Source organism: Mizuhopecten yessoensis, unplaced genomic scaffold, assembly GCF_002113885.1.
Source record: "Mizuhopecten yessoensis strain PY_sf001 unplaced genomic scaffold, ASM211388v2 scaffold8657, whole genome shotgun sequence".
Lineage (NCBI taxonomy): Eukaryota > Metazoa > Mollusca > Bivalvia > Pectinida > Pectinidae > Mizuhopecten > Mizuhopecten yessoensis.
In genome coordinates, this window is record NW_018407656.1 from 918,790 (window position 1) to 931,509 (window position 12,720).

At 41.6% G+C, this 12,720-nt stretch overlaps 1 protein-coding gene across 1 annotated transcript in view; it reads right to left on the reverse strand.

The window, feature by feature from the left end:
- Positions 1-12,282, reverse strand: part of LOC110456310 (serine/threonine-protein kinase ATR-like) — a gene marked incomplete at its 5' end in the record, with an annotated part of 46,979 nt that extends 34,697 nt beyond the window's left edge. Inside the window, 14 exons of the mRNA XM_021506961.1 lie at positions 143-211; positions 494-608; positions 1,193-1,297; positions 1,912-2,031; positions 3,365-3,436; positions 3,976-4,061; positions 4,538-4,630; positions 5,787-5,867; positions 8,008-8,106; positions 8,470-8,556; positions 9,689-9,787; positions 10,278-10,373; positions 10,803-10,904; positions 12,187-12,282. Coding sequence (XP_021362636.1) covers positions 143-211; positions 494-608; positions 1,193-1,297; positions 1,912-2,031; positions 3,365-3,436; positions 3,976-4,061; positions 4,538-4,630; positions 5,787-5,867; positions 8,008-8,106; positions 8,470-8,556; positions 9,689-9,787; positions 10,278-10,373; positions 10,803-10,904; positions 12,187-12,282 — 1,320 coding nt within the window. The remainder of the gene's footprint in view (positions 1-142; positions 212-493; positions 609-1,192; positions 1,298-1,911; positions 2,032-3,364; positions 3,437-3,975; positions 4,062-4,537; positions 4,631-5,786; positions 5,868-8,007; positions 8,107-8,469; positions 8,557-9,688; positions 9,788-10,277; positions 10,374-10,802; positions 10,905-12,186) is intronic.
- Between the last annotated feature and the right edge of the window lie 438 nt (positions 12,283-12,720).

The following is a 12,720-nucleotide window of genomic DNA, read 5'->3' on the forward strand; positions in this document are numbered from 1 at the left end:
TTGTTTAAATGTGCACATGTTCAAAAAAAGGCAAGTAGAAATTTAACAAAAGACACCAATTACAAATCTACAGAGTACGATTTGTATCTGAGGGTGGTTGTTATATTTATGAGCAGTAGTAAAAATGAGTTTTTAGCCTTACCAGTGACACCAGGTTGGAGATAACAGGATCAGCTGTCTCGTTACTGTTCACATACTGGTACAACTTCTCCTGTGGGATAGAAAACATACTGGTACAATAATCAACTTCTATGAAAAAGACAACACTGGTACGATTTCTCCTGCGGAATGTCCTATCACGCTTATAAAATGTCACGTAATATACATATTCGAATTATTCCTTGACCCCCATCCTCCCAAACCCATGTCACTATTTTAATACATGGGACAGCCCTATCTTGTATACAATACATCTGGTCATCAATTTGTCTCTGTCCCAGGTCAGTCCCATCCCACCAAAGTAATGAGGTTTACTTGAATGTATTTTGCTCACCTTTTCATCGCGGAGAAGTTTGCGGAGTTTGGACAGGGCGTGTCTTCTGACGTCCACACTCTCGTGAGATATCCCTTTTGTGGAGTAGGTCAAGGTCGTCCGCAGGTCTGACTGACTGGATGTCGCAAAATAATACACAAGTATAGTAAATCACAAAAGACTACACTGAGGCCCAAAGGAGCCCATATATTTCAACTGTTAGATGAACAAGAGAGGTTGAACTTTTCATCACGAAGTTGAGACAATGGTGCCCATCACGACTTTGCAATGGGGGGATTCAACTTACCACAGTAAAGCCCTCGCCACTTTTTCATAACATTTTTCTTTTTGCCAACTGTTAAATTATCTTATTTCAGAGAATCTGAGTACAAAGAAAGCTGTTTAATCTGACACCCTGTGGATTGAACCCAATTGATTGGTCAGACAGGGTGTCAGAGAATGCATGCTTGTTATTTGATAATTTTGAAATAGCATTATAAGTAAATGTCAGATAAGACAGGTTGTTGGAATACTCCGTTAGACAGGATGTCGGTATGCTGTAATTATCAGATGTTGGATTAGACAGATTTCACTGAAACGCCATATGTGAAATAGATCATTTTGGTCTCTTCAATATTTCCCCAGCAGGGGACAACAAAGCGGAGAACAGAAAATTGTGGTACCAAAGAGATAAACAGAGGATGATTATACACAGCCTACCTGGACGGACTGGCTACATACTGCTTCAGGATACCATTACACTCGGCCAGCTCTGGAATGTCGGGGAGAAAGTAGATCTCATTGAAATGTGCATGTAGCTCTTCCCTGCAAGAACGAAATAAGTTGTGATTCATTAGACATATTCATCAGACACAAACATGTTATGTTAGCATATATCAGTCTTGTTCTACGTTTGTTCTGTGTTTTGTTTATGTAGTCAGGTGACCTTTTATGTTATCAATACAGCAGCTAGGCGAGACAATATCAGGTGCAAAACCATTCTTTAGACACAGTATGGCTGCAATGATACATGATGATACAATACATATCTCGATACATATAGTAACAGTAGAATCAAAGAGAAAATGTATGTTGCAATATTACAACAGGAAATAGATTTGGTCCAAAATGGGCATGACTTCAAAGTTTCATACAATTCACATCTTTCGACGTGCATGCCAAGCTGGAGCTGTCATTCACCATGTTGGAACTGATATGAGTAGACTAAACTCAGAAACGACAAAATCCTGAAAATATCGTGGGTGTATCCTAACCTCCCAAAAAATATTGTGTACCGTACCGTTTTCAAAATATTGTGATATATCGTCCCACGATATATTGTTGCAGCCCAATACACAAAACATCAGGCTAGATATTCTTCAGGCATAAACTCCTCAACAACGCTCCTATCACAAACAGTTAATACAGTTAACACAAACCTGTTTTCCACAATGATGTAGGAGAAAATTTCGGCAACCTGTCTGGGGAGTGGCTCCAACAGTGGCAGCAGGGTGGCAATTATCTGTGACATCATCTGTCCCAGGAAGGACAACTCCAGGCTGTCATACACAAAATGAGGCAATAACTGTCACAAGGAAGGACAACTCCAGGCTGTCATACACAAATCAAGTCATTAACTGTCACAAGGAAGGACAACTCCAGGCAGTTAAACATAAAACAAACCAATAACTGTCACCAGGATTGACAACTCCAGGCTGTCATACCCAAAATGAGGCAATAACTGTCACAAGGAAGGACAACTCCAGGCAGTTAAACACAAAACAAGGCAATAACTGTCACAAGGAAGGACAACTCCAGGCAGTTAAACACAAAACAAGGCAATAACTGTCACAAGGAAGGACAACTCCAGGCTGTCATACACAAAACAAGTCATTAACTATCACAAGGAAGGACAACTCCAGGCTGTCATACACAAAACAAGTCATTAACTGTCACAAGGAAGGACAACTCCAGGCAGTTAAACATAAAACAAACCAATAACTGTCACAAGGATTGACAACTCCAGGCTGTCATACACAAAATGAGGCAATAACTGTCACAAGGAAGGACAACTCCAAGCTGTCATACACAAAAAAAGGCAATAACTGTAACAAGGAAGGACAACTCCAGGCAGTTAAACACAAAACAAGGCAATAACTGTCACAAGGAAGGACAACTCCAGGCTGTCATACACAAAATGAGGCAATAACTGTCACAAGGAAGGACAACTCAAGGCTGTCAAACACGAAACAAGGCAATAATTGTCAAAATGAAGGACAACTCCAGGCTGTCATACACAAAACAAGGCAATAACTGTAACAAGGAAGGACAACTCCAGTCTGTCATACACAAAACAAGGCATTAAATGTCACAAGGAAGGACAACTCCAGGCTGCCATACACAAAATGAGGCAATAACTGTCACAAGGAAGGACAACTCCAGGCTGTTAAACACAAAACAAGGCAATAATTGTCAAAAGGAAGGACAACTCCAGGCTGTCATACACAAAACAAGACAATAATTGTCAAAAGGAAGGACAACTCCAGGCTGTCATACACAAAACAAGGCATTAACTGTAACAAGGATTTATACACAGGTTTCCCAATGGGCCAAAATTAATAAAAAAAAGTATGTGAATTTCAGTGTATACTGCAGTCTGTGTTTCTCAAAGTGTTTACAGTACAGTCGAAATGTTCGCAGTGTGGAAATACTTGCGCTTTTCGTGTGCAGTGAAGTTTACTTATATATTGATTAGATAGTAGAATATATCAATTTCAGAACCATTACTCAAAAAAACCTTCCACCACGATCAGTTTAACGAGTCGCGACGCATACTCCATGTGAGTGTGTGCACCTCAATGTGCCCGACCCCTGATGTGTAAGATGATATACCTGGTAACAAAGCAGTTCCAAGCCCGACACGACACCTCCATCATCTGTCTGTCCTTACACTTGAGGCCAATCCTGTAGGGAATAAGACCAACATTATGTATTTCTATTGCTGTGATGTTGCTATGGCGGGTACCCATACATAGCGGACGTTGCTATAGCGAACTATAATGCGACGTCATAGTTTATAACGTCATAATGTCTACTTCAAATAAACAGTCTGAAGAACTCCTTGATGAGATGGAAGTACTATTAAAAGACTTGCTGTTGAGATTTTTTCTTTTTATAATATAAGTAAATAATATGTATACACATGTTTTAATTGACAGAAATCGTCAAGTCATGTTATGTGATAGTTAACAAGTGGTTAAATGTGACGGTACTTGTATTTATCCAGCAATAAGCCCATGCCTGGTAATAAGCCCACCAAAATCTATTTCAGTTCAATAAAATTCAAACATTGTCCTGTTATATGTCCCTCCCCTACTTTGAGTGAGGGATCATGTTTGGTCCACTGGACTTACTGCAGGATATAAACAGCACATATATTATAATTATGTAATTGTATGTTTTAGAGGACCATTCTAGACCTGTTAAACCTGCCCATTACTTACCTGAGAGTGTTGACCACTTTGTGACGGATTACACCGATGTACTTAGATCCCATCAGACGAATGATGGAAGTCAAACTCTCCAATGTCTATCAAAATAACAACGCCACAAAATATGTATCAGAATAATTTATTCAGAGTTTCTAACATTTTCAGACTGAATTTGTATTGTACACATAAAAATTTACACTTCGATACCAACCATATACAATACTTAAGCAAAGAATGTTTGAGTAAATGTTATGGTCCTATTACACACATTGCTATCGATTACAAACTTAGCTATGTCAGTTTGTCAGCAAAGGATATGTGTGTTATAGAAACTCAAATTGACACCCCCCCCCACCTGATTGCTACACCAGGGATATTGCTCTTTCTTTTCAACATTAACCTCAAACAAATAGTCACCTACGCTAGACACATAGTTCACACAAACACTACATACACACCTTCATCACACACCAACACCACACATTTTTATCACAAACACTACACACACACCTTCATCACACACCAACACCACACATTTATATCACAATTACTATCACATATATTACACACTCACCAGTATTTTGTCCTCCAGAGGTATGCTCACTGTCAGCAGCTGTGAGTCAAAGAAAGCGATCACACCCAACAGGCGGGGCTGTAGATAGGCTGCCTACAACAAGTAAATATGTAAAGCATTATGTAGTCCCTCACCGAATGCACAGATGATAAATTTGTGCTGAAACTAATTCTATATATGAATGTTTGACAGACCCATACCCCAAAATGAAGTTCCATTAACTAGTAGTGGAGGAGATAGAGCCCGGACAAACTTTTTCTTTTATGCAGGTCAAAGGTCAAAAACAAAGTGACCTACTTTGATATACGACACACCGCCTCACCAAGGTGAACCCATACCCCAAGTATGAAGTTCCAGTGACTAGTAGTGTAGGAGATAGAGCCCGGACAATCTTTTTCTTTCATGTAGGTCAAAGGTCAAAATGTAGGTCAGAGTGACCTACTTTTGATACATGACACATCGCCTCACCAAGGTGAACCCATGCATCAAGTATGAAGTTTCAGTGACAAGTAGTGTAGTAGACAGAGCCCGGACAAGATAGCTGAAGGATGGACAGACATGACGCAAAACTGCAGTTCCCGGTGGGGGACTAACAAACAAGAATCTGCACATTCAGCAAGAGACCCACAGGGCCTGTATCAATCACCTGAATATTTAAGTAATCACAGCAAACGTTTTTTTATATTGCAAATATCTCAATTTTTTGGCTCTCCTTGGAATCTGAGGGGGAAAAACCTAAATTACAAAGTTTTGTACCTAGCTGTGAGGAGCTAGTCTTCTTTTACACTGCAAGTGATTTACAGGTCTAAGGAACCAAAGGTGCTTAAAAGTAAGTATGCTGTAGATCTGTAAATATGAGTTTATGGTTTAGTGAGCTAAATTCAACTGTTTCCCTAGGAAGGGGCCAATCCTTGGCTTCTTCTTCTTCCATTACAAGGATCAGAACTCCAAGGTCGGAGTGCAATTGACCCTAGGAGGTGGCATTTCAAAGAATTAGTAAAGAGACCGGTGGTAACCTTCAAGTGAGGATTTGAAAGAAGGTAATTCCTCACTAAGGGCCAGTGATGTTGGTAATGAGTTCCAGGTTAACCCAGGTAGCATGATTGTGTTGGTTTCTTCAAGAAAACTGTACAACAGATACTATAGACAACAAGGACATTCTGCAAGTCAGACAGAAATATAAACAATTTTCTGTCAGACATTTTGATAAAACTGTGGTGTGATTGTGTAGATGTGCTATAGCTCTTACCATTTGTTCCGAGGTTGTGATATCTTTAGGTCCCTGATAGCTCTCATCATAGGTCGCCAGTACACGCAATCCATTGAATACCTAAATGATGGAAACAGTTACCAATAGCAGGTGAGTAGAAGTGACAACTGGTTACACTCAAGGTAGAAACAGTCTGCTGAAGAGTTCACAAGATATTTTCTCATTTCAAAGGTGGTCAAGTGTGACTTAAACCCTTGAACCTTGACCAATGGCCACCAAAATCTTATCAGGTGTAAAGGAACTCCATTTTACAATTACTTACAATTACTTGGTGTAAATATAAACTACATCTGAAGAATATTATTTCTAAGCTTTCTTCTGACTCTCAACATTCACTGATTTCTCTAAAATAATTAATCTGGATATTTTATATGCCAAATTTATCCCAACATAAACCCAGGGGGACAATACATTATTTCTGGCTAAAATAAGGGGTTGGGCTGTCAGATCATAGGACAATGAAATAACATTTGTTAAAGAGATGGGCTTATTACCAGACATGGCCTTATTGCCTGTTAAATCTACTGTCTACCTGTCGCCTGCATTTACCTGTGAATAGTCAGTGCTGAGTCGCAGCAGTAACTCTGCCCACCTGTCAACTGTATTTACCTGTAAATAGTCAGTGCTCAGTCGCAGCAGTAACTCTGCTCACCTGTCACCTGTATTTACCTGTAAATATTTACCTGTGAATAGTCAGTGCTGAGTCGCAGCAGTAACTCTGCTCTCCTGTCGCCTGTATTTACCTCTGCTCTCCTGTCGCCTGTATTTATCTGTGAATAGTCAGTGCTGAGTCGCAGCAGTAACTCTGCCCACCTGTCACCTGTATTTACCTGTAAATAGTCATGAAATAACATTTGTTAAAGAGATGGGCTTATTACCAGACATGGCCTTATTGCCTGTTAAATCTTCTGTCTACCTGTCGCCTGCATTTACCTGTGAATAGTCAGTGCTGAGTCGCAGCAGCAACTCTGCTCATCTGTTACCTGTATTTACCTGTGAATAGTCAGTCTGTATTTACCTGTGAATAGTCAGTGCTGAGTCGCAGCAGCAACTCTGCTCATCTGTTACCTGTATTTACCTGTGAATAGTCAGTCTGTATTTACCTGTGAATAGTCAGTGCTGAGTCGCAGCAGCAACTCTGCTCATCTGTTACCTGTATTTACCTGTGAATAGTCAGTGCTGGGTCGCAGCTGTAACTCTGCTCACCTGTCGCCTGTATTTACCTGTAAACCTGTGAATAGTCAGTGCTGAGTCGCAGCAGTAACTCTGCCCACCTGTCAACTGTATTTACCTGTAAATAGTCAGTGCTCAGTCGCAGCAGTAACTCTGCTCACCTGTCACCTGTATTTACCTGTAAATATTTACCTGTGAATAGTCAGTGCTGAGTCGCAGCAGCCTGTATTTACCTGTAAATAGTCAGTGCTGAGTCGCACAGGAACTCTGCTCACCTGTCACCTGTATTTACCTGTGCATAGTCAGTGCTGAGTCGCAGCAGTAACTCTGCCCACCTGTCAACTGTATTTACCTGTAAATAGTCAGTGCTCAGTCGCAGCAGTAACTCTGCTCACCTGTCACCAGTGTATTTACCTGTGAATAGTCAGTGCCGAGTCGCAGCAGTAACTCTGTATTTACCTCTGCTCACCTGTCACCTGTATTTCCCTGTAAATAGTCAGTGCTGAGTCGCAGCAGTAACTCTGCCCACCTGTCACCTGTATTTACCTGTAAATAGTCAGTGCCGAGTCGCACAGGAACTCTGCTCACCTGTCACCTGTATTTACCTGTAAATAGTCAGTGATGAGTCGCAGCAGTAACTCTGCTCACCTGTCACCTGTATTTACCCGTAAATAGTCAGTGCTGAGTCGCAGCAGTAACTCTGCTTACCTGTCGCCTGTATTTACCTGTGAATAGTCAGTACTGAGTCGCAGCAGTAACTCTGCTCACCTGTTGCCTGTATTTACCTGTAAATAGTCAGTGCTGAGTCGAAGCAGTAACTCTGCTTACCTGTCACCTGTATTTACCTGTAAATAGTCAGGGCTGAGTCGCAGCAGTAACTCTGCTCACCTGTCACCAGTGTATTTACCTGTGAATAGTCAGTGCCGAGTTGCAGCAGTTCCTCTGCTCACCTGTCACCTGTATTTACCTGTTAATAGTCAGTGCTGAGTCGCCGCAGTAACTCTGCTTACCTGTCACCTGTATTTACCTGTGAATAGTCAGTGCTGAGTCGCAGCAGTAACTCCTGGTGAGTCCTCTGGAAGTGAAGTCGTACAAGTCCCCCCAGGTCAACCTCCTTACCTGTCGCCTGTATTTACCTGAAAATAGTCAGTACTGAGTCGCAGTAGTAACTTTGCTCACCTGTTGCCTGTATTTACCTGTAAATAGTCAGTGCTGAGTCGCAGCCGTAACTCTGCTTACCTGTCACCTGTATTTACCTGTAAATAGTCAGTACTGAGTCGCAGCAGTAACTCTGCTCACCTGTCGCCTGTATGTACCTCTGCCCACCTGTCACCTGTATTTACCTGTAAATAGTCAGTGCCGAGTCGCACAGGAAATCTGCTCACCTGTCACCTGTATTTACCTGTAAATAGTCAGTACTGAGTCGCAGCAGTAACTCTGCTCACCTGTCGCCTGTATTTACCTCTGCTCACCTGTCACCTGTATTTACCTGTGCATAGTCAGTGCTGAGTCGCAGCAGTAACTCTGCTCCCCTGTCGCCTGTATTTACCTCTGCCCACCTGTCACCTGTATTTACCTGTAAATAGTCAGTGATGAGTCGCAGCAGTAACTCTGCTCACCTGTCACCAGTATTTACCTGTAAATAGTCAGTGCTGAGTCGCAACAGTAACTCTGCTTACCTGTCACCTGTATTTACCTGTGAATAGTCAGGGCCGAGTCGCAGCAGTAACTCTGCTCACCTGTCGCCTGTATTTACCTCTGCTCACCTGTGACCTGTATTTACCTGTGAATAGTCAGTGCTGAGTCGCAGCAGTAACTCTGCTCACCTGTCACCTTTATTTACCTGTAAATAGTCAGTGCCGAGTCGCACAGGAACTCTGCTCACCTGTCACCTGTATTTACCTGTGAATAGTCAGTGCCGAGTTGCAGCAGTTACTCTGCTCACCTGTCACCTGTATTTACCTGTTAATAGTCAGTGCTGAGTCGCAGCAGTAACTCTGCTCACCTGTCACCAGTGTATTTACCTGTGAATAGTCAGTGCCGAGTCGCAGCAGTAACTCTGCTCACCTGTCGCCTGTATTTACCTCTGCCCACCTGCCACCTGTATTTACCTGTAAATAGTCAGTGCTGAGTCGCAGCGGTAACTCTGCTCACCTGTCACCAGTGTATTTACCTGTGAATAGTCAGTGGCGAGTCGCAGCAGTAACTCTGCTCACCTGTCGCCTGTATTTACCTCTGCTCACCTGTTACCTGTATTTACCTGTGAATAGTCAGTGCTGAGTCGCAGCAGTAACTCTGCTCACCTGTCGCCTGTATTTACCTGAAAATAGTCAGTACTGAGTCGCAGCAGTAACTTTGCTCACCTGTCACCTGTATTTACCTGTAAATAGTCAGTGCCGAGTCGCAGCAGTAACTCTGCTCACCTGTTACCTGTATTTACCTGTGAATAGTCAGTGCTGAGTCGCATCAGTAACTCTGCTCACCTGTCGCCTGTATTTACCTGAAAATAGTCAGTACTGAGTAGCAGCAGTAACTTTGCTCACCTGTCACCTGTATTTACCTGAAACTCACCTGTCACCTGTATTTACCTGTGAATAGTCAGCGCTGAGTCGCAGCAGTAACTCTGCTTACCTGTCACCTGTATTTACCTGTGAATAGTCAGTGCAGAGTCGCAGCAGTAACTCTGCTCACCTGTCCCCTGTATTTACCTGTAAATAGTCAGTGCTGAGTCGCAGCAGTAACTCCTGGTGAGTCCTCTGGAAGTGAAGTCGTACAAGTCCACCCAGGTCAACCTCCTTACCTGTCGCCTGTATTTACCTGAAAATAGTCAGTACTGAGTCGCAGCAGTAACTTTGCTCACCTGTCGCCTGTATTTACCTGTAAATAGTCAGCGCTGAGTCGCAGCAGTAACTCTGCTTACCTGTCACCTGTATTTACCTGTGAATAGTCAGCGCTGAGTCGCAGCAGTAACTCTGCTTACCTGTCACCTGTATTTACCTGTGAATAGTCAGCGCTGAGTCGCAGCAGTAACTCTGCTTACCTGTCACCTGTATTTACCTGTGAATAGTCAGTGCAGAGTCGCAGCAGTAACTCTGCTCACCTGTTGCCTGTATTTACCTGTAAATAGTCAGTGCTGAGTCGCAGCAGTAACTTTGCTCACCTGTCACCTGTATTTACCCGTAATTAGTCAGTGCTGAGTCGCAGCAGTAACTCTGGTCACCTGTTGCCTGTATTTACCTGTAAATAGTCAGTGCTGAGTTGCAGCAGTAACTCTGCTCACCTGTCACCTGTATTTACCTGTGAATAGTCAGTGCTGAGTCGCAGCAGTAACTCCTGGTGAGTCCTCTGGAAGTGAAGTCGTACAAGTCCACCCAGGTCAACCTCAGTTTCATTCTGTAAATATCATTACATTGTAAATCAGTTACTGTATTACTGTTAAATGGTATCTGAGTACCAGTTGGAGCAAGAAGATCAGTGGGACTGTGGATACTTCCAGAAACAAACTTGACTCGAAAAATAAAATAAGAGGGAATCTGACAAACAGGTATTATATCTGTAGTTATCGTTCTTGGGCACTGCACACCACTTGAATACCGTTTTCATGAAACATAAGATCCAAACAGGAAAGTGTGACAGACAGACGAAAACAAGGGACAGAGTGTGAAGTAAATGTATGCTTGTTTCTATAGTCATGAGGGTACCAGTAGTTATTAAATGTAAGTTAGTATGAGTGGGGAATATAAATATATATTAATGGAATACCTGAAGATATAATTACACTTTTGCAAGGTTTTTAAATACAGGTATGTATTATATGAGTACCTGTAGGAAGGTGATGGCTCGCTCCATCTCGGCCTTACCACAGTGACACACCAAGTAGGTATAGGTGTACTTAATCATCTCCAGTAGAAGCTTCATACGACTCTGTCAAAAACATTAAATATTCATCTTTCATAGAGGACTCTGTCAAAAACATAAAATATTCATCTTTCATAGAGGCAAACATCACGGAAACATTTCTTTATTAACTTATGAAAAGAAGGTCTGAACATTTCTCTTGCATATAAATTTAAACAAGAAAATATAGGCTTTGTTCGCCGTTTCTTTCATACATGGTAGCTATGGACTGTTTCTAAAAGTACGATGACATCTGTCAATTGTCATAAAAATAAATACAGTAACATCTGTCATTAATAACTACCTGTCCATACTCACAAAACGTTAATTTTATGAAGACTTAAGTTTTTTGCAAGAACAGCACTACAACGCTAATGTTATCATGTTGTTCCTGTATACAAAGTTAAACAAAAATTCTTGGCCCCTTCCTTGACTTTTAATAAATACACTGTAAAACCAGTCTATAGAAACATTAATTCACATCAACTTATCTATAGCCATGGCAACACAGTAACACCTGTCTACAATGTCTGCCTGTCTATAATGATCCCCTGTCCATAATGATCCCCTGTCTATAATGATCCAGTCTATAATGATCCCCTGTCTATAATGATCCCCCGTCTATAATGATCCCCCGTCTGTAGTGATCCCCAGTCTATAATGATTCCCCGTCTATAATGATCCCCTGTCTATAAGGATCCCCTGTCTATAATGACCCCCCGTCTATAATGATCCCCAGTCTATAATGATCCCCCGTCTCTAATGATCCCCTGTCTATACTGATCCCCTGTCTATAATGACCACCTGTCTATAACGATCCCCCATCTATAATGATCCCCTGTCTATCATGATCCCCTGTCTATAATGATCCAGTCTATAATGATCCCCTGTTTATAATGATCCCCCGTCTATAATGATACCCCGTCTATAATGATCCCCAGTCTATAATGATTCCGCGTCTATAATGATCCCCTGTCTATACTGATCCCCTGTCTATAATGACCCCCCGTCTATAATGATCCCCAGTATATAATGATTCCCCGTCTATAATGACCCCCTGTCTATAATGATCCAGTCTATAATGATCCCCTGTCTATAATGGTCCCCTGTCTATAATGACCACCTGGCTATAACGATCCCCCATCTATAATGATCCCCTGTCTATACTGATCCCCTGTCTATAATGACCACCTGTCTATATCGATCCCCCATCTATAATGATCCCCTGTCTATAATGATCCCCCATCTATAATGATCCCCTGTCTATAATGATCCCCCGTCTATAATGACCACCTGTGACGGTACTTACAGGTACGTTGAGCAGTGTGGCCATCAGTTTGATGAGAGTGGAGGCTTCAGACGTAGCTTTACTGACCAAGTGGGGCACCATGTACTTCTTAGTTCCCTGTAGGTACAACCACCACAAATAAGTCTTAAATCAACATACCTTATCTTATGGATTTTTGTTGCATAAATATTAAACTGTTAGTCATGTATGTCATTTCAGCCTAAGTGGTTATGTGACGCTTATTGTCATTGGCCCATCTCATTACTTACAACTAATCAACATTGAAGATACAATTTTCACATAATGATATCAAAGTTTTTACATCCAAACTGATAAAATCTTATTGAATGGAATTTATTTTACATAACATTCATGGTGGATGGTCTATTAAAGATGCTTTGGCAAATTTAAAAGTTAGACTGTAAACATATTTTCCTTTCTGTGTATTAATGAGAGTGTTAACGATCAAACCAAAAGTGAAAGAAAATTAGATAAAAGACAAGAAATAAGACATGGGAAGGCAGGTGGAGAATTATTGGGTGACTATTGTCCAAA